This window comes from Strix aluco, chromosome 4 (assembly GCF_031877795.1).
Source record: "Strix aluco isolate bStrAlu1 chromosome 4, bStrAlu1.hap1, whole genome shotgun sequence".
NCBI classification, from domain to species: domain Eukaryota; kingdom Metazoa; phylum Chordata; class Aves; order Strigiformes; family Strigidae; genus Strix; species Strix aluco.
In genome coordinates this window covers 127,399,712-127,424,222 of record NC_133934.1, presented here as the reverse complement: position 1 = coordinate 127,424,222, position 24,511 = coordinate 127,399,712, and the positions used below count along the sequence as shown (strand labels likewise).

The 24,511-nt window shown below is 39.6% G+C and overlaps 1 protein-coding gene across 2 annotated transcripts; it reads right to left on the bottom strand.

Annotated features, from left to right (window-relative positions):
- Positions 1-576: 576 nt before the first annotated feature.
- Positions 577-24,296, bottom strand: DLGAP5 (DLG associated protein 5). Of its 2 annotated transcripts, none has more exons than XM_074821093.1 (19): positions 24,286-24,296; positions 20,899-21,146; positions 19,375-19,583; positions 18,819-18,911; positions 17,760-17,844; positions 15,545-15,646; positions 14,299-14,369; positions 12,359-12,654; positions 11,830-11,951; positions 11,618-11,747; positions 11,136-11,221; positions 10,374-10,534; positions 8,780-8,872; positions 6,624-6,843; positions 5,233-5,479; positions 4,836-4,893; positions 3,293-3,461; positions 2,889-2,932; positions 577-1,842 (listed from the first exon to the last, which is right to left on the bottom strand). In XM_074821093.1, exons 2-19 carry the CDS (start codon positions 21,134-21,136, stop codon positions 1,720-1,722), a joined length of 2,547 nt encoding a protein of 848 aa, XP_074677194.1. In that variant the 5' UTR covers positions 21,137-21,146; positions 24,286-24,296; the 3' UTR covers positions 577-1,719. The 2 variants fall into 2 exon arrangements, with proteins under 2 accessions (XP_074677194.1, XP_074677193.1); XM_074821092.1 differs by lacking the exon at positions 24,286-24,296 and adding an exon at positions 23,335-23,472.
- Between the last annotated feature and the right edge of the window lie 215 nt (positions 24,297-24,511).

Sequence of the window (24,511 nt, the reverse complement as noted above, 5' to 3'; positions counted from 1 at the left end):
GCTTCCCTGACAAGGGAGATCCGATTTATATAAGCGCTACGTGCTCCGTGGAAGGGGTCACGAGCCTCCTGCTTCTCTCCCCTCATCACTTCTGTGTGAGTCAAGACTGGTTTTAAGGGTGGGGAGGTTTATTGGCAAGTTCACCTCATGAGTCAGAATGGTAAAAAAAAAAAAAAATAAAAAAAGAGTAAAGTATGTTCCCTTCTCTGTGAGTCATTCTCCTGGTCTCGTCTGCAAAACAAGAACAGCGCAATAGCCAGGACTGAAGTTTTCAAGGATCTCTGTCTCATACTCTTTTATAACAGTCGTGTCATTTATACTTGGAGATGTCACGTCCCAACAAGCACAAGGTTGAAATTTCCAGCAGATGCAGTAGCCTAGACCAGCACACTGCTAACACTGGCTTAAGGGTACACAGCAGATGTCAGAAATCCCTCGTCACCAGCACTCGGAGCACAGCATTGACTGAACAGAGAAGGCACATCATTAAGATGTGCCTGCTCTCTTTGAAACTATCCGTATAACTGGAGTTTAGGAAGGAGGATGTTGGTTCCAGCACAGTAACACCAAATCACATCAGCTTCCTCTATTTATTTCAGTGTAATCAGTACACAGCTTCCAGGTTAAAACTTCGTCAGACGAGCTCCCCCAGCTGTAGTGGCAACACTTGCTGCTGAGGGATTTGAATTGTTTTTGCTTTAAAATAAAGGCTAGTGGAAGAATGTGTGTATTACACTAAGGTCACCATTACAAGAAGCAGCCCAGTTAGGTATCACTTAAAAATATAGCAACTAGAAGTACTCTAATACTATTACTCAAATATAGAGTGTAACTGGTGTGCTCTTGTGAATAAATATATTACAGTCCAGACAAGAGAATGCATAAGGAACAAGATGTGAGAAGAGGCTGAGGTTTACAAGTCAAGTGTTCAAAGAGGCTGAGAGATTTTCACATGAAAAAGCAGAGAGAATAGAGTTTGGCTCAAGATACTCAACAGATAACTGTGTCCTTGAAGGAAATAATAATCAATGCCCTATTTTAATACGCTGCCAGGAAAAGATATTATCTGACTCAGAAATCCTTGTTCTGAGACAGTTTCTACTATTAACAAAGCAAGTGGTTGTTAAACACCGGGCAGACTCCCACAGGAAAGAATGGCCTGCATCAAATCCTGAGCAGATGCCAATTAGCAGTTATTAATGCACAGAATTCCAGAGCCTAAGGGTGCAACAGGCCCCTGATGGCAGCACCAAGTATGGAACCGCGCTCTGGGGGAGGCAGCAGGCCCAGCTGTGTCCCCAGAGGTGCCCTCGCATCAGAGACAGTGCACAGGTACAGCTACTCTGGGAGGCATCTTCTAATAATAATTCCTGTGGTAAGGTCAGGACAGAAAAGCTTAAAGAGGAATAGTTTTACAACTTGGAGTAGACAGGAAAAACATGAAATTATACAAAAATAAAAATATTTCAGGCTGTAGTTAAAATACGCAATCTGGATATAGCAGGTATAACCAAACACCCTGCTACTAATGTACAGCAGTACATTAGTGCAGTGCACAACTGCCCCATAAAGTTACAAAATATTTTAATAAGCTCCACTACAAAATAATAAAGGTATTCATTCATTCAGAACACAGTTCCAGGGTAGCAGTGTATTCCAGATATCCTCCGTGGGTTTTTTGTTAATATAATTTACACATTTTGAATTTCAAGTCACTCTTCATTTCTCCCCAGAAGGAGAAAGGGGAGAAAATACAATAAGGTCACTGAATGCTTCAGCTGCTGCAAACTTCTGGGCTTTGCTCTTGACTGGAGTGAAGGGAAGCTCAGCATCCAGCATGGGCTGCGGGGGAGAGATCAGAGTGTGAAGTATTTGTTTGAGGAACAGTTATCTGCTCCGCAAAACAGCACTGGGATGACACACAAAAGCAGCTAATGGCAAATTCCCCTTTCTCTAACGACATCTGTCTCACCACCAGACCAACGGTAATTACTGTCGGGCAACTGCTTAGGTATTGTAGGTGCCTGCCTGCTTCACTTTTGTTGGACAAAAACTAGCAGAAAATGCTCTTGACAAGGGGACAGGAGGAGCGTGCAATTCTCCTGCCTCTCACTCAGTTCTGTGGACACACCGCAGCTTTAGAATAAGCAAAGCACCGATCTGGGGGGCAGAGCTGAAGCCTGCAGCGATTCAGTAGATGCAAGTATACTAAAATGTGCTTGCTTATGTAAGATACTCTTTCAAAGCAATGGCTGCAGGTCAAAATCATGTACCACTGTAAATACTGTGGCTCTCCCAACAGACATTTTGCAAGCTTGTTTCCAGAAATAAAATAAGAAGTGGATATGTGGTCCATTTTGAAGACGCTCATCACTAAGTAAGTAATCCATATTTTAAAAAGGCTTTTTCACAAGACCCAAGAAACTCTACATCCAAATTCTTTTAACAATTTGAAAGTTTTTGCACACCTGCTTTTCCCTGTTAAATCTTACTTCCAGCTCTACAAGTTAAAGCTATAAAAAAAGGGATGGGACAGACCTGAAAAATTCCAAGGAAGTGGAGGAAAAAGACCAGGCCTTTCATTATGTTGGTAAATACAAGAAAATCCACAAGAAATATTATTTAAAGGATCAATCTGTTAAGAATCAGACATTCTTCTATTTCAATGAAGATGTCTCAATTCATCCTACACTCGTGAGGAATAACAGTGTGAGCCTGAGCAGGGAGACAGGAATCGTGGCTTGTATTTAAAGTAAGTTATATGAACCGGCTTAATAACATCTTGCAGAGTTTAGTTTACTTCGTGCAGTAAGTGATTCTGTAGAAAAGGTTAACAGTACTGTAACAGGCTGATTGTCTTACTCAAATAAACCTGAAGGTCAACTTACCAAAGGATTTCTGCCAATGGATGTCAAATCACTACATGAAACATCTGAAAAACAAGAATATTTCAATTTTTCTTTGACGCTGCCAAAGCTGAAAAACAGGTATTGTTTTCTGCATTTACTGAAAAAAACAAACCCTAAACTGTATTTACTTCTACTTGAAGCCTTTTACATTAGCTTTCTCCTTCACATATCACATGGAAACTCTACAGAAAAGCCCAAGGGGCACTGTTTGCTCACGTGCAAGTCCTACTAAAGGAGGTTTTGCTAACAGCATACAGAGATTAACCAAGCTACAATGACAGGGATTTCAAAGAGTAATATTTAGACCTCCATAAAACTTTAGAATAAACATAAGGCCCCAGCAACACCACACAAACTGTACTAAGCAGCTTTAAGATAGGCACCTGTTGGATGTATTTTTGGTTCTCCAGAGTGATTAAAGTTAGTTTCTGGGCAGGTCTCCTTCTCTGGGCTGCACATGACAATACCTTGTCCTTGTTGTTCTGCAGCAGATAGTTCCATCTCTTCCATGTCATCCGTTACTTTTAATTCACTGCTAGAATTTTCCAGCATCTGGAAAAGAGGAATTTTAACTGTTCCATGCTCTCTGAGAGGCTGAGATGTCTGCAGTAGCCAAAAGGAAAGCATCAGTGAAATCAGACATGAGGCAGCACCGATGACATGAGGAAGCTTTCTTATTTTCTGTTTTGTCTGCAATAAAAGAAAGTTTGCCAGCTTTTGATGCAGAAAGCATGAAGGTGAAAAAGTAGCCAGGACATTCAAGGGATCTGCATTTACAGCAAGCAGCATGTTCCTGTCATGTCACACCAAGTCCATACACCTAATCTGCAGTTTTTATGGACAATTCAGGAGAGACGGATTTTAACTCCAGGCACAGTACAAAGCACAGGCAGGACAAGGCTCGCAGCTTAACACATGAACTATTTCCCAAACACCATTGTAAGCTTGATAATCTCTTAGTATAAAGGAAGTTCTTCCACATGGAAGATTTTGAACTTCAACTTCAAATGCCCAAAACATTCTGAGGATGTTCTCATCTTCTGAGGAAACTTTACCTGAAGAAAAACCGATCAGCAACAATGAAAGTTAAAGATTACCACTGTTTTCCTCAGAGAGCGACATCACCAACAAGTGATTTCTCATTTGATAGGGAAAGGTTGAAGTAAAAGGCATAAGAACAAATTAGTAATCAAGATTTAAAAAAAAAATATATATATACACACACAAGGTGTGTGTGGGGGCGGGAACTGCTGTAGTCATGCACAGATCTAAACAGTAACAAATAAAACCAAGATACTTCTTTTCCAATGAAAGGTACTGAAGGATGATTAACTGCAAAGCACTAGATAATACTGTGCTACTCAGTGAAGGCCAAACTATGGAGTCAGCATTCCTTGTTTTTTAAGGCTACTTAAATGTAGGCAAGTCACCAAGTCCTCAGACATTTCAGGGCACAGACTTCTGAACTCTGATACTGGTATTAGTAACACTGCTCTTGCTATAACTTTAAACAATATACAATAAACTTTAAACAGCCCAGTGTCCTGCTACAGCAGCATGAGGACCCAGAGGGCTAAATACCACTGTTGCCTTTAGTCATGGTGCCCAAATGCAAAAGCATTTAAAAAAATAAAATAAAAAAATTAAAAAATAAAAAAAATCACACCAGAAAACAGGTAGTGGATTCAAGGAACATTGCTTGCCCAAGCGGCAAGTGTCATCATAGAGCAGCCAACAAAAGGTGGCTCCCAGACAGCTGGACAAGGTCCCCAAACTGCAGCAGTCCCCACCTATGTCCACACTGAGACGGAAAAAGCACCAGCCTGAGGAATACAGAAGGTATCTCGATGAGGATTTGATCAGAAATCCAAGTGTCTGGGGCTAATAAAGTTTATTTTTTTTGCACATGAACTGTGCATGACTTACCTCAGTCCCCTCTGCTGTGCCAGCAGCAGGACAGTGTTGTTGTTCAACTGCAGAAACGCTGAAAGAGAAACCAAAATGTTTTCATTCTTCTCAATCATCTTCAATCACCTTTCGACTTACCCAACCAACCTTACAATTCTGCAGTTCTGCTTGTTTGGCACTGGTCAGCTCTATCAAATTTTCTGGGCAAAAAACAAACTTCTACCTCAGCAGTGAGATTAGATTTGGGCAAAGCTCTGAGTATTTGCTTGAGGGAAGGAAAAGTCACAAGGACTTTGCAACCTTTACCACTGCTAAATTGGAAGGTAACATTTAATGGGTATTATATTAATTCTTTCAGTTAAAACTATAAAATTGTTTGTACAAAGTTAATTAAAAGCTGCCTTAACTTGTCTACCTTTGTTCAAGAAAACCACCAGGAAGTTCTTCCAGTGAGGGAGTTTTTCCAGTGGGAAATTGGTGCATTTCCAAATTTTGTGCTGGGTGGAAGCCTTTGAGCACTGGTGTTTGTTTTGCAGTTGTATCCTCAGGGTTATGAAGAACAGAAGGGATGCTCCGAAGCAAAGCTCTACTGGATGATCTTGGGGTGGCCAGTTTTCCAGAAGTGCGTGGGGAAGATCCAAGAGGTGTCTTTGAAAGCAAACCTGAAAAAGTGTGTTTAATGTTTCATTACTACAGCAGTTTCCAGAAGATGAAATTAAATGTTTGCTTGGATTCTAGCTAGGAACACTGTTGTTTTCTGCTTGGTGAATTGTCTTATACAAATATTACATTGAAATCTTATATACACTGAAAGAAGAAATTGAAAAAAAGCTGACAAGAGTAGGTCAGTAAGTACAAAACTACTTTAACTCCAGCTAAGTGACTTAGTAATGACTATCCCTTCACTAAGAACCTGAAATAATGAGACTTGCTGTTCTTAACAAGTCCATCTGGTGAAAGCTGTCATTAATTTCCATCTTTCACAGTAGGTAATTTTAATAGAATGAAGAAGACAGATTCAGAATCGATTTTTTATAACAGATTCTCTGCTAGAGCTTGCTTAAACCCAGTGATGCTCAAAGCTTTTCAGAAGGTCTTCTCTACTAACAAGAGGCATATGAAAAAATTGCTAGTCTTGAGATGAGGAAAGAGATCTACTGGGTAATTCAAAGTCAATTTATGAGCTAGAAATAAGAGAGAAGCAGAATGGTTCCCAAAGAATCAAGGATTACTGAAAATACTGGCTTCACATAGATTGTGATAAGACAGATACTGAAAATAAAGTTGTATTTTGAGCATCTGCTCAGAATACCTATTAAACAGCTTTTATAACAGACTGGAATATGTTACAATCTTGTGGAGTATGAATACAGATTAAGAGTATACTTTTTTTGCAGCTTTAAAGGCAGCACTGCAAGAGATTTAGTTTAAAAAAAAAAAATCCAATTCCTGTGGTACAAATAGAGGACATTAGCCTGCACTGACTTTGATGAACAGGTTCATCAACTAAGTCTGGGAACACTCAGATTAAAAACTTCATTGTTAAACACGTGCTGAAAAAACATGAAGCAACCGCTTTTACCTCTGTCTGAGCAGTGATTTCATGTTGCCATAATCACTCAAACCAGTACATTCATGCAGAACGGTTTCCTTTGGACCCCTGATGTAATTAACCACTAGTTAAATATTGTGTCCGGTACTGAAGTTGTATCCAGTATAAACATCATCATTCTTCTCCCCAGTGCGACTGGTTAAACTCTCTTCAGTACTTTCAGGTCACAGAAATCATGATTAAGCTTCACCCACCTGGAAAGGTTTTCACAGGGCTTTCAATTCTGAAAAATCCTGCTTCAAAAACCACTGTTTCTACTTCTGGCAGCTTCTCCTGATGTGGACCATCAGCAGCACCGTCATGATTCATTTTAGCCCTCATAGCTGCTTTTACAGCAGCGAGCCGGTTTCGGGCAGCAGTTCTTCCAGCTGCTCCCAGCTTTGGTTTGGACACCCCATTTGGAATAGTCATCTTCTGAAATGGTAAGAAAGTCTCGGTCACATCTGGAAGCTTCGGACAGAAGCAATTGCACATGAACATCTACAGAGCTGCTGGTCACACACAGAGACCGCAACAGGCAAGAGACATGCTGGAGGCAAAGTCCCCATTCATCTCCAGAATGTCCTGGACTGCCATTCAGCTATTAAGGTTAGTTTGTGATGACAATGTTAAGGATTTTTCCTACTGAGTCTACAGTTCAGAAATACTCAGCACAACTTTTTTTAACAACTCCAGTTAAAAACAGTGGGATACAGGGACTCCTAGTGGCAGGGAGATAAAGTAACTGCAGGACAGACACCAGTCAGCCAGTGAAGACTCTCCTGGCTTTCAATTTTTCAAAGGAAGTTTTGTGTCTTGTACCATCTGTAGGGTTCTGACATTTACCAGCAGCTCACACAGACTACATTCCCTCCAGTTTCCTGTGCCTGGAGTTTCTCACCAACCTTCATATCGTTTTCACAGAATCATTCAGGTTGGAAAAGACCCTTGGGATCATCGAGTCCAACCATCAGCCCCACTCTACAAAGTTCTCCCCTACACCACATCCCCCAACATCTCATCCAAACAACCCTTAAACACATCCAGGGATGGTGACTCCACCCCCTCCCTGCGCAGCCTATTCCACTGTCTGACCACTCTTTCTGGGAAAAATTTTTTCCTAATGTCCAGTCTGAACCTCCCCTGTTGCAGTTTAAAGCCGTTCCCTCTTGTTCTGTCACTAATCACCTGTGAGAAGACACCAGCACCAACCTCTCTACGATGTCCTTTCAGGGAGCTGGAGAGAGTGATGAGGTCTCCCCTCAGCCTTCTCCTCCTCACACTCAACAGTCCCAGCTCCTTCAATCGCTCCTCATAGGATTTATTCTCCAGGCCCTTCACCAGCTTTGTCGCCCTCCTCTGCACTTGCTCCAGCACCTTGAGATCTCTCTCGTATTGAGGTGCCCAAAACTGGACCCAATACTCCAGGTGTGGCCTCACCAGTGCAGAGTACAGGAGGACTATCACCTCCCTACTTCTGCTGGTCACACTATTTCTAATCCAAGCCAGGACCTGGGCACACTGCTGGCTCCTGTTCAGCTGCTTGTCAATTAGAACCCCCAGATTCTTTTCTTCCAGACAGCTCCAGCCACACCTCCCCAAGCCTGTAGCCATGCAGGGGGTTGTTGTGGCCCAAGTGCAGGACCTGGCACTTGGCCTTGTTGAAGCTCATGATTTTCGTGATTAGTTGAGCAGTCTCAAGGAACTGGATGCAGTTTTGGCAACGTGAATATGACCTGATGTTCAGTCATTAGAAGCAATTATGTATTCCAAACCAAAGAGTAGTTAAAATAGCTTTTATTAAAGCAATAACTTATTTTGGATAGTGTCAGATCCATCTGTGCTTAAACTACTAGTTTAATGCTACCCATGGTGCTGTCTTAATGTGACGCCATTATAATTTAGCACTCACTGTTCAAAACTGTCAGTCACTGCCAAACTTCTGTGTGGTTTCCTTTTCAGTTAAGTTAGTGCCAACGCCAGTAGCCCAGACAAAGTGTTCTTCATCTTAAGGGTAAATTTCTATTCTAAATTTAATAGATTTGCCTTACTAGCACAGAGTCCAACGACTCCAAAAGAGTCAATTGTTAATTCTTAGTTCTAATCTTCCGAGCCAAAAGAGGCAACTAGCATTACCAACAGCAACTAATACAAGTGCACTTGAGAGATGCAAGGGAGAAGGGCGCATCTTGAGAGGAATTTCACTGAATTTTTACACATTAACATCTAAAGCAGACAGATGAGTAGGACTTTAGAAGGAACTTCCATTTAAGAAGAGTATTCATTACTACGATAGCAGCTTACTAGTTATTCTAGATAACTCTGTTGCATCTCGATGCCTTGAGACACACACTTTAAGGGCTATTCATACCTTGACAATTGCTTTGGTTGGGATATCAAGTGGTTGCCACTCATTGTCTTGAAGCTTCTTCAGATTATCAAATTTTTTGTTCACATCTTTGATCTATTGGAAAGCCGAGAAAAGTCTGAGTTTAATTTTCAAGACTTAGTAGATTCACAATAGAAGAGCGTTTCATAAAAATTTAAGCATAGTTATGCATTTAAGTACTTTTGCTTTAAATACAGAAGCAAATTAAGCCACCAACTGATATAAAGTATTCAATGTTCTCATACAGTTGACATGAAGGTTACACTACCATACACAAGCTTCAGATTAGGTGACAAGACTGGTCTCATTTCTGTAGTTAGTAGGGGAAGCGTGGAATTGTTCAGTAAGATCTAACATCTAAAATGAAGGAGCTGGTTTACAACCTGTTCTTGTACTGAACTTAAGCACTTGGACAATGGTCACATTTAAGGAATGTAAAAGAACACATTGCATAACAGTCTTTATCCAAACAAGCACGAGTCTTCCATTATGTAGGAAACACACCATGCAAGCTTGTTTGCTCTTTTAAACTGCTGGCCTGAACAGCTTCCTGACGCAATCCCTGCTTGCTCGTGACAAACGAGCTCTGCAGCATCACCTCCTCCCTGACTGATGCTCAATACAACAGGCTCTGTAAGGGAGGCACTTGCCTCATTTGCTAGTAAGGCCACACAAGGCTTATTTACGTACAGCAGATCAGTCACTGAAGTGACAACTCCTTTACATCCTCCCTGAAACTCAGAGGACACAAACAAAAACCAAATGCAAACAGGGACAGAGTGAGCAATTCTGTAACTTGAAGTTTATCTAAAGAAAAAGGTGGGGAGGCTCAGGAGAAACTTGAGCTGATACCTAGTAAGCATAGGTAAACACTGTTTTTCAAGTTACTGGTTCTAACAAAGTTGCCTTCAAATATCTCTGAAGCAGCAGATCAATCCCTTCTGCTTTCTGGAGGGAATTCAAGACCTATGACTATGACCTTAACAATAAATCCATCTTTGCATTTGATTTAACTAGTTACAAGTACCTTTGTTGAATCTGATTTACAAATACTGTCAAGAGCCCTTTTGATAATTTAGAATGTTTTATTTCATTCTGAAACCAATGGAAGCATCAACTGAGAAAGAGAGATGAATGTTTTCTACCACCTAAGCTCACCCCTAAATAAGGTGATTGTAGTTTCTGCATTATTATCATACTGAAGCATGGAACCCCTATTTTTTATGTGAGCTCCAGAAATTTTCCAAAAGCTCCCAGCTTTTGGTCCAGGTAGACATCGTGACTGTATCCTCACTCCTAACCAGAATAAGACTTGGCTACAGGCCTTCATTCCAGAGAAAAACAAAATACACAGCCCACAAGAAGACACTACAGATGAACTCGTCTATGAATTATAAATCATAGCATACCAACTGGTACTATTCACTGTCAGAAAGTGTTAAACAAGGACCTACATTTTTTACATTTATTAAAAAAAATCAGAATCCAAATAATCAAAAAACAAATAAATAGTTTCAATCCATTGTTTGTAAATAACATCAACTTTATTCTAGTAGGTTAACATGCAAGTACATACCTGAAAATTAACCATATCCCAAAATCCATCCAAGTCTGCACACGTCGTTTCTTTTTCCCCTCGTTTAAATTCACAATTATCCACCAGTCCTTCAAACTGTTTAAACCTTTCTGCTATGAGTAGCCTTGTCTGACCAACTGTGGTGCGAATTAGATCTTTAGCTGATAGCAACAAGAAAACAATAAATGAAGCTCATTTTAGAATAATCCATTATTTCACAATTGATTTAAATAAGTATTTAAAGAGCCTGGAATCTGTTTATCGTTTATCTATTGCAGGCCTGCAATATGATTCAGATGAAGTATAGCTATCCACTGAACTGCTCTAAACTGGCTGCTTTCAAAAAAAGTTACTATCTCTAAGTCTTTAAGATAAACATTGATAAGTCATCTTCATTTTCCCAGACAAGGACACTTATTCTACATTAAAACCTAATTTTATTTTAAAAAAAAATCAGCTTGGTTAAAGTTCATACATTTAAATACACTTTAAACTGACGACAGAAAAGCTATTTTAATATGCACTTTGCTCACTTTACTGTCAGCCACTATGAAGTCAAGTACTACACATAAGTTTTAGCATTAGGAGATAAAGCATGCCTTTGTCTTGAGGCAGATACAGCTCTAAACTTTATCTAACACAACTTTTACTAAGTGCTGTAGACAGTGCTATTTTGCAAATATGGTCAGATACATGTACTTCCCTCTGTCCCCTTCAGCTGCCATAACACCCCTTCTAGTGCCTATTACAGTTTAGACTTACCATCCTCTGGAATATCCAGCTCAAATTTTCCATCCCACTGGAGGCACTGAGACATCAGCCTCTCTGTCTCAGACCGAAGAATGTTTCTAAAAATAAAGGCATAGTGAAAAAATAATGTTTTTGAAGAATTTTCTAACTGCTGTCACTACTTGTGACTGTTCATGGTTACTACCTTTCTGCTTTCAGAGAAGCTACACTGTCTTTGAGCAGAGGCCATTACATTATTTCAGTTTGCTGACTGGCTGAGACGCAACTTTTATTCTACAGCTTTCAAGCTTGTGTTCCTTAAGACAAGGTATAAGTCTCCAAAATTCTATATTCTTTACTTGCACTAACACAAGAGGGGAGATAGGAATGCGTGCCTACTCAGGTCACTGCCGACAGGCACCAACCACCATAAACTAATCTTCACGAGATGTCTCATCACTCAGATGAAGGGCCTCCGAACAGACAACAGGGAAGCAAAAGAGATGAACACAAACCTGAAATAGGGCACACCGTGCTCTTCCTCTCTTACATCATCTGACTTCATTTCAAGTGCTGTTGTATCTGGAGAGACAGGAATTATTTCATTTGATCTCTGAACGGAAGTTTTCTCATCTGATTCACTTGCTGAAAAATACGAAAGGCGTTTGTTCAGAATCTAGTAAAACCTAGAAACATTAGAACAATAAACTAAATGTGAACCTCCTACCTTTTTCTTCTTTCAAACTTGTAGTGGTTTGCTGTTCTTGAATGCCTTTATCAGCACGTGAAACTTGACTTTTTAAATTAGGCTCTTGTGCCTCAGTTTCACTGGATTTTTCAGTTATATTACTGGAAACAAACAAAAAGTACATTTAGAGTTAAGAGACACTGAGAAACAGACATCAAATATGGCCAAATATACAGAAATGCACAATCTAGAAGGCAATCCTACACACAATGCTAGAGAACTCAAGCAAATACTACTGAAATGAATAAATCTGTGCAGAGATATATATGGCACAGTCTCCAATATATGGAGCTGCTCTACTTCTAAAACATAGGCAGAATTCTGGATGACATTGTTTTCTCTGGTGTTGTTATTAAGTCCACATTTAAGCAATGATAGCAACCATGAAGATCAGGTGTTTCAACATCACAATTTGTTACACAGGGAATCGCTATAGCAAGATGATGGTTTCTCCGTCATCACAGAGAGGTTCACTTGCATTTTAGGCCCTTAGAAGAAAGACACTTACACTGGAGATTTAGAAAAATCCCAGAAGGCAACAGGTGTCAAAAATGCACTTGCCCTAGAAGGACTCATGGGCGTAACTTTGTAGGTCGCTAATCCATTTAATGGCTGAAACACAAAGTTTTGAGGTGCAAAAGAGCGTGTTCTGGGTCTCCCTGGAGCTGAATTGTTTTTGTTTTCCTCTGAGGTTTGTTCCTGTTGAAGTTCTACTGACACTGAATGTTTAGAATCAGCTGCAGAACTTTTCATTGCTGGATCCAGCTGAGCTTTTTTATCCACTTCAAGTTTAGAAGGAATTATCTAGAACAGCACAAACAGACAAAGCAAACAACTCCATTATCAAATCAATTAAGTGTTTACTACAGGCATGGGTGACTGTCTGAAAGCCATCTGGAAGGGAAGAGTTTCAGGCAAGTTGCTTTCTACAATACTATAAGTGTATAGAAGTCATGATTTACCAACAGGCCCAACTGGTTTTGACACCTGCAAATCATTCTAGCAACAGGGGTGGCACTTCACTACAAGGAACGCAACAATCCACTGAAGGGGCTAAAGTAGCAAAACACCTCACCTACCAAAACAGTAATTCAAATTAGCAAATGCTTGCTCTCACTGCTAGAAAAAAATGCTTTAAGGTGATAAGCTCCTCGAGAGCAGAATTACCGGCTCCAAATCCAACTAGGCCTCTTGAATAATCACAGTTTCTACACATACTCTAATCCAAAGGCTGAAGAATAAGCTAAAATAAGCTGATAGCTGAGGAATGCAGCCCAAGACAAGTGCAGTTAGGACCACAGAATGTCATTAAAAGAGGAGGAAAAAGTTAATAAGTTGAAGTCACATTCCTACGAGTGACCAGATAGTCATACAGAACACATTTCTGAGATACCTATATTGAGATACTGTTAGCTCAAACCAGCCAAGAGATTGTTTTTCACGAAAATATGCATCTTCAATCCATGAAAGTCTTGTTATACTTTAGACAGCCCTGCTTGGAATGTAAGCCTTGAATTCAACTTTTAACACACTTCTTGTAACGAGATGACTGAGGTTACAGCAAGAGTTTACCCACTGGCAGCACCAACCAACTCCTGCCTGCAAAGAGGTACTTACCCAAGCGAAGATGCAAGTGCCTTTTACCTCCTGCCAGTGTTTGTGCGTGACTGAAACAGTTTCAAGACAATACGAGAGCACAGCTGCAGTTATGGAAACAGGAATAGAGATGGGAGGCGTGAGGGAGACACAAGGTGAGAGGGAAGACCAGAGTGCAAAGAAGGAGAAAAATCATTGATAGTTCTCACACAGGACTGTCAGAACACAAATGCCTACACAAATTGTTTGGGAGCCTCGTTGGAGGGCTACGATGAATTCACAGTGCTGAATCTATGCAGGGGCAGAAAAGTTTTCTTCTAGCAGTGACACTAAGAACCACAATGACTGTCTTTAATTATGATAAATCATGTCTACCTTGCAGAGAATAACATTTTCAGCTTTATTTTTTGGTGGTTCAAAACCTAAAAATGCATTTATTTCTTAGCTTCTAGGTCTCTTATCATTACCTGAGCAGGAAAAGGATACATTCAGAGCATGTTTAAAAAGGAATGAACTGCACAAAAATTACAAATGCTAGATAAAACCAGAAGAACAGGCCTTTTTTTTTTACTAGTTAAAACATCAGACATGAGATATGTCATGTAAGAACTTCCTGTCTTAATTTAAATCATTGTCCAGATCTTGACTAGTAAGTCATTCATATAGGCACTAAATTTGATCTTAATTTTAAAAATATGGCAATATAAATACATACAGCTTCTTCCCAAAATCTAGATTAGTGAACTTACTACTTCTGTGCTTGAACATAAGTATATTTAAGCTACAATTACACTGTTATTGGATCTTAAACCGGTTTTATTGCTTTTCCATTTCAAATATTAAATGACCTACCTCCATGATGTCAGGTTTGATGGCTTTCTTCTGCTTTCCTACATTTGCCGTCTTTCTCTGTGACTGGTTACCTAGAATGAGAGAAACGCCCCGAAGGTCACAGAGGCATCTGATTAAGATAATCTTTCCCCAAAAGATTGCCATAAAAGTCCAGTGGCTAAAGGCAGGGAGAGATTTGTTACTTGAGTGGGAGGTGGCTAGAGGGCAAACACCTAATTGCAAAAGTTCATTCAAAAGAAAACCTGGCCTAGGATCTAACAGCCTATTAAGAGATATATCACCTAGAAAGGAAAACAGATTCATGAAGTCATTAGTCTTTACTAATGTCATATACTAAAAATAAAAGTCACCTTATTTCCTTAAAGGCTGAAGAGATATTGTCAAGCCAATTTGAGTTCAGATTTTTAATTGCTATATGGCATATGATTCCTGTTGGTGAATTGAGACTGACACTAGCAAAGCTGTGCTTTCAGCCTAGGGGTTAACTTCCGTCATATATAATACAAGGGACACTGCAGAACATTCTAGAGAATATCCTGAGAACAAGAACATATACTGAAAATTCCCCCTTCATCATGTTCCTCTGTTCTAGTAAACAGGCAAACGTGGACAAAGAGAAATTCCTGACCTGAAGAACACAGGCTCTCATCTCTTCCAGAGCGTTCCTGATCCCAGACTTAATAATCACATGTCCTTAAACAGTGGTACACCAAACTGGCAAATCTTTACCAGTTCTGGTTTTGTTCCTTCAGTTTATAATTACCATATGGATATTGATGCTCCACACTGACAGATTTTATGGGAAACTGTCCAATGTTGGTTTCAACATCTTGATTTAAATATTGCAACAGAATTCCAGATGAGAGTCTAAGTGATATAGTGTATATGAGAGTCTAAGTGATATAGGCCTTTTCTTACCTGACAATTTGGCATGATTTACATACAGTTTATCTGTTCAAGGGAGGTAGTTACACAGCAGAATGTAGTGTGTTAAGACAGTTCGGGACAAGCTGATAACATATCTCTACGGCACAACAGAGCACCTGAGCAAGATCTTAAAGACAACAGAGCTGTCTTAGTATATCATTTGACAATGAGTCTAACAGCAGCATATACACATACGTATGCTGTTTCCAGTGCTCACTTATCCAGTACTAGATGGTATCTCTTTACAGCACACTATTCCAAATACTTATATATCAGACTTCAGCTACACAAGCAGGGCTATATTCACTACCACACTTACCAGCAGTAGCAGCAGTAGCTGTTTTCAGCACCTGCCTAGCTGCAGAGGCGGCTGCTCTGGTGATTCTTACATCTGAGGCTGTCTGGGTTGCAGTCTGCAACACTGTAAGAAACATGAATTCCAGAGATTGCAAGCTTAAAAAGGAGCTGCACTCAAATTATATAACTAGTTTACATTTTGTAGAAATCAAAAACTAGCAATTATCAGTTGCATTAGTCAAGCAGAATCAACAGGGTCTGTTTTTTGGGTTTTTTTTTTGTCAGTTCAGTGCAAAGCAGTGCTAAACATGGACAGCACAGTTCAGCCTTGGCATCACGGCAATGCTCTGAAGGATCCTGATGGAAGATGGGTTTGTTGTACAGTAGTACCTCCAGGAGCATCAAGGTACCAGTGTGCTAGATGCCACGTACAAAGCTTAAAGAACCCTTCTCAACGTTCCCTTCAATCAGAGTCAACATCATCCCCATTTTACAGATGAAGCTTTCTAGAGTCATAACTTGCCGTGGTTATTTGCACAGCTGGAAGCTTAAGCAAACCATCCGTGTAACAAAGTGATGCCCTGGTCATTATATCAAAGTATTCTAATGATTGAATTTAATGTAATTTAACAAAGTATTCTTAAGACAAATTGTCCCTGAAATATTTTCTAAAATATGACAAGTTCGTGCACTCTATTACCCACCTTAATAATTTTCATCTTTGTATTTAATACTGTTTCTAATATATTTCAAAAATGATAGCATTCTCCAGCACAGAAAAATTTAACAGGAGTTCTTTATTTCATACCCTCCCTTTCTACATCTGCCTGAAATCTAGTAGCCCCACTTGGTTACCATTAATGCTATTCATGTTTTTAACATCAAGATGCAATTCTGTGAAAGCTAGAATGACAAGTTGGGAAAGAAAATACTAGATAACTAACTACACCATTTAATTTATCCAAACATTCACTTTCCCAACACTTTTATACTAGTGTTTAAATACATGTAATGCATATTCTTGATTCAGCGCAGAAGGAATAATCAAGTCTAGTGGATGACAATTTTTCAAAAATTAAATGTTTTAATTGTTATATCAAACACTGATAACACCTTTTCAGTATTCACTGAATGCACTACTGAAATTTATTTAAATAAAGGTCTGCTGCTTGCTGATTTCATTAAGTTAGTGACGTGAAAGTCATTTCACTCTGAATTACTGAATATCTTGCATTAACATCAATATTCCACATGACTTAACCTTATCTACTTAAGGCACCGGACATCACTACTGTTGGGAAGAATTTCTAATCAAAAGCATTCTACTCCCTTAAAGGTGTCATGGGTTGGTTTCTTTTTCGTTGTTGTTTTCTTAAGAAATATATGTAACTGTCACATAGGAAGTGACAGATACAGAAGGGGCTGTTGTAAAATATGAAAACCTAAGATTGCACTTGTCATTTACTGAAGAAGACAATCACACATTTACTCAGTTGCTCTAGCGTGCATCAGAAGGTTGGGCTCCTGTCTCCAACACTACGTGCTAATGTGCTTTACCAGTAGGCTATCCTTTTACAAACCTTTCTCAATGCTGAGTTACACAAGCAGTTTCATTTAGAGACCACAGACAGCAGCATATTTTCTGTACAGACAGAAAAAAAGACTTCACTGAAAATATTTACAGCTCCTACAACCAGCTATTTTTCAGGCTACTCACAATACCAAGGAAAATTCACATTTTACTTGTCAGCTATTCTTCATCTTTCCACTTGCTCTTCTGTAACAGCAGATAATTCTTCTTCAAGACACCCTGAAAGCTCTGCACAGCCCCAGATGCTAAGGCAGCTTGCAGTCATGCGATTCTGCCTACTGACCTTTTTCTTTTCCCTTTCCTCGGGTGAACAATCAGTAACCAGGACGGCTCATATCCTGCATTCCATTTCCCCCAGCCTAGAGGCAAGGAGTTTATGTGATACCTAGAGCCACAGGTTTGATAATCTGCCAGCTGCTGCCCTTGTCATAGTTTGTAGGAACAGCCGTCCTAAAAACTCCTCCTTGTTTCCTACACCTAAAAATGTACTGCGATCTCTCCCAGAGATGTTCCTTGCCTCCTTTCCATAATGTCACAACTACTGACCCAGGGAAAAAAAAAAAAACACCACAACAAACAACAAAAAACCCCCCAAAACAGCCACATCCTTTCAGATTCAGATGTAAGGATCATACTAGTTTCATACCTTTCTCTTTTTCAGCCGCTTTGGCTGTACTCATCTGTTTACGTCCTGCTTGTGTAGGGCGCACACTATGTCCATTGGCAGATACCTACAAGAGAAGATAATTTTGTGTGAAGTGTCAAGTTTCCAGAAATTAAGCAGGCTAATTTCTTTCCTCATCTTTCTATCCTAGGCTCCAGTAAAACAAATCGTCAAATAATTTGGCACAAAAGGCTTTAAAAAGTAAAGAGAAATTAATGATAACTAAAATAGCTCAGTTTAGACATGTGTTAACATGCATTATCCAACTAATCAAGGATTTGTCAGAAAAAGAATGAAGAAAAATATTTCAGAAAGTTTCAGTTTACTGTCAATCTAGTTACAAATACTGCCACATCTGAGTACACATTACTTACTTTAAAATTCAGTTTTCAGGAAAAAAAAATAAATCAATATTAACTCAGTTGTCCCTTTGCAAAGTTATGACTGGAAATTGTTCAAACGCATTCAAGTTTTGTAAGGCAAAATTGCTAGATTCAAAAGATAGCTTTTTACAGATTACTGCTGGTGAAATTCCTCAGCAAAACCTACTTTTTTTATACAAGTAATAGCAGAAGGGACTGCCAAGACTCACAGTAAAAATATGCTAACATTGAAGTGATTTTTGAGTGAAGAATGAACTGACTCTTCATAATCTGCATTCATGACAGACTTTCTGCATTCAAGGCAGATGCACTGGTTCTCCAAGCCAAAACCAAAGTACGTAACTTCAGTCTCACTGCTACCTCTATTCATATTTGCAGTCCCTGATGACTACAATATTTTGCACTGAAAAACTGATGCAGAAGATCTGTGCACTTTTCTGTTTGTACTGACCTAATCAAACTCTCTGTAGTTCAGTTCAGCACGTTGCAGTCTATCAGCTTGCCAAAAGCTTTTCTGATCTAATTTGTCTTTCTCACCAGGAAAGCCACCTCAGAGACAGCGCCCAACTTGTAAGCATACAACCCTAAGTTATGGTCTGAAGGATAATTGCATCCTTTTCTCTAAATGTATTCACTAAAGTTTATATAAAACACAAACCGTAGAGTGCTTAGATGCAGTTGGTATCACAGTTTTTTCTTCTTGGTTCTTGGCCTTTGAACGAGTAATCCTCGCAGAGAAATCAGGAGCTGCCTGGAAACATCCCCAAGGAGACAAGAGTTAACATACTCCTTTTCCCCTGTCACTGTTAGAGTGGGCAAGAAGCCTAAGTGTGAAAAGCAACATGCTGGGGCAAAATGGGTCAAGTGTGTAATGTGAAAAACTTTCAAAGTCAAGTGGACTAAATAGGAACAAGTTACCAGTTCTAAAATGACTTAGCTGTTTCATTTGTGGACGAATCATTCCAGTTTTTGAACTGAAAACATTTTCATAAATACAAAAATCAACATATTGCTAGTACTATTTCCAGCTTTGTTTTAAAAAAATGAGACAAATTACTCCATTACTGTTTCTTATTATAGAATAAATATTTATAAATTATTTACAAAATAAACTGTTTCTTTGGCATAACATACACAATTTTGTATGCAAATATAAAGTTGAATATAGTATACTGCATATACTTAATTTAGGTATTTAATATTACTCTTATTACCTTTTCTCTTGGCTTCACTATCACTGGAACTTCAGGTACAAGTGAAAGAAATCCAGGAGCAGTTGGTCTATATAAGCCAACTTTAAACACACCCTTTTTTGCTTTCTCTCTCTGCTCTCTCAGTTTTCGAAGTTCCTTTTCTTCTTTATAGCGCTGGAGCATTTCCTTGCGCTCATTAATCTTCTTGGTGGCTGCATTTGTGGGTCGTTCTGAAGCAAAGATGGAAGACAGACATATTACAAAACCTTGAAGATATTTTTAAGCCAACAATAAGCAAGTCAGGAAATTTAAAAAAACCTTCTCCAAGCTAGAAGAGGGACATACTAAGTCAAAGAGCAGAAGACTGTCTGGAATCTGTGTCTGCAAGTTTCAATTAAAGTCTTACAGTGCAAGTACCTGTGATCTATTAGCTTGCTAAAAGCTTAGATTCTCTTAATTGTTTTCACCATTCCTACTAAAAGCATATTCAGCGGCAAATTTCAACTTACAAAAGCACTTCCCCAAATCTGCACCTGAGGGATACTGTAAATTCATATCCAGTTTACAGTGTACAGGCTGTTCCTGCAAGGTTACTAGTATTAAAGTTAACAGTTTAACTACTTATTTAGTTTATTTCTACCAGTTTCTCTATTCAAACACTTGTAATGTCATTGAAAGCTGAAGTTTAGGTCAGCTTTAGATACCAAAGGCTGCCTTAGGCTGAGAATAAAATGAGGCAGAAGTTATATGAAAGAATAAAACCATAAAATAATGACAAATTTGAATCACATGTCTATGTGAAAAATTCTTATCTACTTAGAAGTTAAAATTTATTGAATAGAATCAAGATTAAAATTTCTTAAATTTCATGTTTGACATGATTACATAGGGATTGCACTCCTTCCTCCAATAATATTCTGCCAGCAAGATGCTGAAGGTGAAAACATTTCTAAAGAAATTTGTTAACATTTTTAAAGATTAACTTAGTTCCTTAGACCATAAGCATCCAGGAGAGCCAGGGAGGCAGAATTCAGTATATATCCAGGCCCCATTTTCTGGGAGGAAAGATAAGTTGTCAAAACCCAGCAATTTTAAAAATAAAATTATACTATGCATCTACCCATTTATAATTATATATACCCAATTACAATATACAGTTACCCATTTCTAAGCATACTTTAAGCACAAGACAGACACCAGTTATATGTTAGACGAGAGTTTAGATCAGGGGTTTTCACTTCAACGACAAAGCAATCATTAAGAAACTTCCCATTGACTATTAATAGCAAAATGCATTCTTCCTTTAGCTGCTGCAGACAAATCAGAGCAAAGCCTCAATCATATCACCGGGGCAGTGAGGAGGATAAAACTGTATTAAGGCTTTTCTTGATTTTCTTAACAGTTAGAAGAACTGGTAGACATTCTTAAACCTTTTCTTCAAATTAAAACATTGACTTCAGTGAGGTTCCTGTGATAATGTTACTAAAGCTACTTAAAGACATTTTTAATAATTTAAAAAAAGCTTTATAACAAGTCTTTACTTACTCTGTTTTACACTGTTCTCTTGAGAGCACATTTCACTTGTCTCGTTGAGTTGAGAAATTCCCCTCTCTTTTGAGAGCTGAACATTGACATCTGCCAATCCAAACTGCCTGCCCTTTTCAAACAACTTGTGTCTGTTCTCCTTCTGAAGCATTGATTTTCTGCGTGCAACTTTTGTTCTGAGGGTTTCTGTACTCAAATCCTTTTTGTATCGACTGGCAAACTGGGAGGTAGCAGCCATCTTGATGACCCTAGACAAAAATCATAATGATTAGGAAAAAAGCTGTCACATTTTGTTTTGCCCTTTTCATTAGTTTGCATGTTCCGAACAAAGCCCTAGGTTCTTCGTTTCTGTATGTGTACCAGAGAAAACTCTAATGACAATTTCAGTAATCATTCTTCATTATTTTTAAGTATTCAAGGGGCTAGTTTGTTAAGCAGTCAACAAGTCTGACACAGAATTAGTAGGGGACACTGTGTCACTGCCAGGGTCTGTTTTCGACACAGATGTTTTTCATGTTAAGGAGACAAGCAAGTAAATGACAAGGTTGTAGGACAATACTTGGAAGCAACATTGCCACTGAGCATTTAGATTATACCCTATCTGATGGCAAGGCATTTTTGTCATGCAGCAGAATACTTAGCAACACTTCCCAACCGAGTTTCCAGGATGCAACTGCAATACAATAGCGTTCATTTCAAGCAGGATTTCTCCCTACTTTTTTAACCTGAGGAAGACTTAATGCAACTTAATCTTTACAGAACGGGTTGTGAGGCATTGGAATGGGCTGCCCAGGGCAGGGGGGGAGTTCCCATCCCTGGAGGGGTTGAAGAGTCGGGTTGACCCAGCGCTGAGGGATCTGGTGGAGTTGGGAATGGTCAGTGTGAGGTTCATGGTTGGACTGGAGGAGCTTCAAGGTCTTTTCCAACCGAGATGATTCTGTGAAATGTTGGTTGGTCTGTACATGCTGTGCTAACAGCAGTGTAAAAAGCTCCATCCCCTGCAGCCTGTCTTGTCGAGGATTTCATGCTTTCTTCCTGGCCAGAGGTTCTTGCAATCGGCCTTACTCTGTCTGCCACCTCAAACAGGGTGCGTTAGAAATCTCATCCTCCATTACTTACAGAGAACAGCTTTACAGTAAGGAGGGTGACACAGCTAAACTAAATAGCCAGCAGTTATTCATTTACCAGTAAATTGGTCATTTACTAAGGTTCTTAATTTCAAGACAGCAAGCTTTGATCAGGCTAAAGGAATCATCAATGAACTGGACAGAAACGATCAGCCTTGACTATGGGTGTACAGAATTTCTTAAAGTCAATTCCCTCCCCCTCCATTTGCTACCAAAAGCCAAAAACAACACCAGCAGCCTAACTGAAAACCCCAATGTCAGAAGAGTACCAAAACAAACAGAAAGAGTACAGAAATAAACAACATACTCTTAAACTGTATATACTTATGGAAAAAGCAAGCAAGGAGAGAATCTAAGCTATTACAAGAAGGAATACAAAGTCTGTTTGATACCATCACTGCTGGCAGTGGCAGCTCCTTATGTCCCACATTATGGCAGCATTCATGTACCAAGTAACTTGCACAGCACCAGCAGTACCTGCACAACCATATGGGAGTGCTTGGAATAGATGCTGGAGATAATGTATGAATCAGAAGTCTAAATGGGTATATTTTGCATCTTTTTTTTTTTCAATACATTCAGTGCTGCAGGAGAATGAAATGGTCAATGGAAGTTAAATGAGCAAAAGGGAATAAAAAAAAAAATCAAAACTCAGTTCAAAGCACTCAAATCAGAGACTGAATCTCTTCCACATAATCCTGGAAGTGCTGGTGCATGTCAGTGCCACCCGATTTGTGAATATCTTACGTCCTAACTTTCAGAATTTGATTAAAGATGCCAGGTAATTAATAATAATTGCAAATGATCAGACTAACTCTACTCTAGTTGACAGGTCATACTTGCCTTCCTTTACATTTAAGTTGTTAAGGAAGGTTAATTCATGAGCATCTCCGATAATCACCTCTGAATGGATCCTGTTAGTAATTCCCACGGTATTACAGAAAGCCATGAAGAAAACAGTTAATGGGAATATATCTCTACTAGCTACCTCCTAGAAGAAGCAGGCTTTTTGAGCCTAGTGGATGAAAATCATTCCTGAAGGCAGCAGCTAGCACCAAGTCTCTATACCCATCCTTTGTGGACTTTCAGGACAAATTCCCTAAATTTACCTTTAACATGTTCTTTAAGTACAACAGCAATCCTTTCAAAGTGCACACACACTTTTTAAATCAGTGCCTTGATGGAAGGTAACATAACCTATACCCACAGAATATACATTGTTATTTATCAAGCAAGCTTACAGAAAGCTGCGTTTGCCTTAACCACTGATAAATATTTAACACATTTAAAGGTTTTTTTTATGCTCTACCTTCTACTTTGAACAATATTTTCCTAGTTATTGTCGTATAAATCCACTTAAGGCCTTCTCCCTTGAATAAGCCTCAAGAGCAAGTCATCTACATTTCAGTAAGTAATCCTGCAGAATTCATCTGAAACTTGAAGAAGACAAATATAATGTAAGCAGAGATACACACAGAGCTTCCCACAAAGATATTATCAACTCGCATCCCAGGTCAGCAAAAGCAATAGATTACCCATGACCTGCTTGGGCTCATTAAAAACGTATGGCATGCTCAATGTCCTAAACATCAACTTAGAACAAAAACACCTGTTTCCTTTTCTTTCCAGGTTATGGTTTCTGAGTAGTACCTTGCCCAAACAGCAGTCTCGAAGATTAACTGGAATTTAAGTTGTCATAAACTCAAGTAAAAACTAGTAGTAGGAAAGTGACAAAGGGCTTATACAAAAGAAAAGATTTGTGACCGGCCAGCACATACTACCAAAATTAAAGTTGAAAATTTAGAGAATTGACTTAAAAAAAAAAAAAAGAGGGAAAAGAGCCACTTTTGATCAGCAACACCACAAGAACCCAAGGATATGAAAATACGGATATGAAAAACATTTAGGTGCACCGTTAGCATTTTTAGCCTGAATAGCGACAAAGCAGGAAGAGCAGACATTGCTATTTTTAAAGCGGGAACCCCGCAAGTTTAGGGGCTGAATAAAGTCTAGACTCAATGGTTTCGAGACAGGGCCCCTCCTGAACACCATCTTCCAGTCCCCTGCTTCCCATGGCGGCTCTGAAGGGCCGCCACAGGCTTTTCCCCTCAGCCCCTTCTCCGTCCCGCCTCGCCCTGTTCTCAGAGCAGCTCAGAAGGGACACCGCTGCCAGGACCCCAGGACAACACCCCCGCCCCGGGACCCCTTACAAGACCCATCCCCACCCTCAAAAAAAACCGCGCCGCCAGCCCCGCCATACCTGTGCCGACCCCCAACGCCACGCTCCCCTCAGCCCCCACAGCGCGGCCCGCCTCGGCTCACTTTCAAATCTCACATGACAACGCTCATTGGCCAGTCTCGGCCCGCCCTCAAGCTCTCATTGGCCCGCTCACGGCCGACCGTTGGTGGGCAGAACCGAAATCCCGGAGCGGGCTGTTTATTGGTCGCCCCTGATCGCCATGCTTGATCCTCATTGGCTGCGCTGA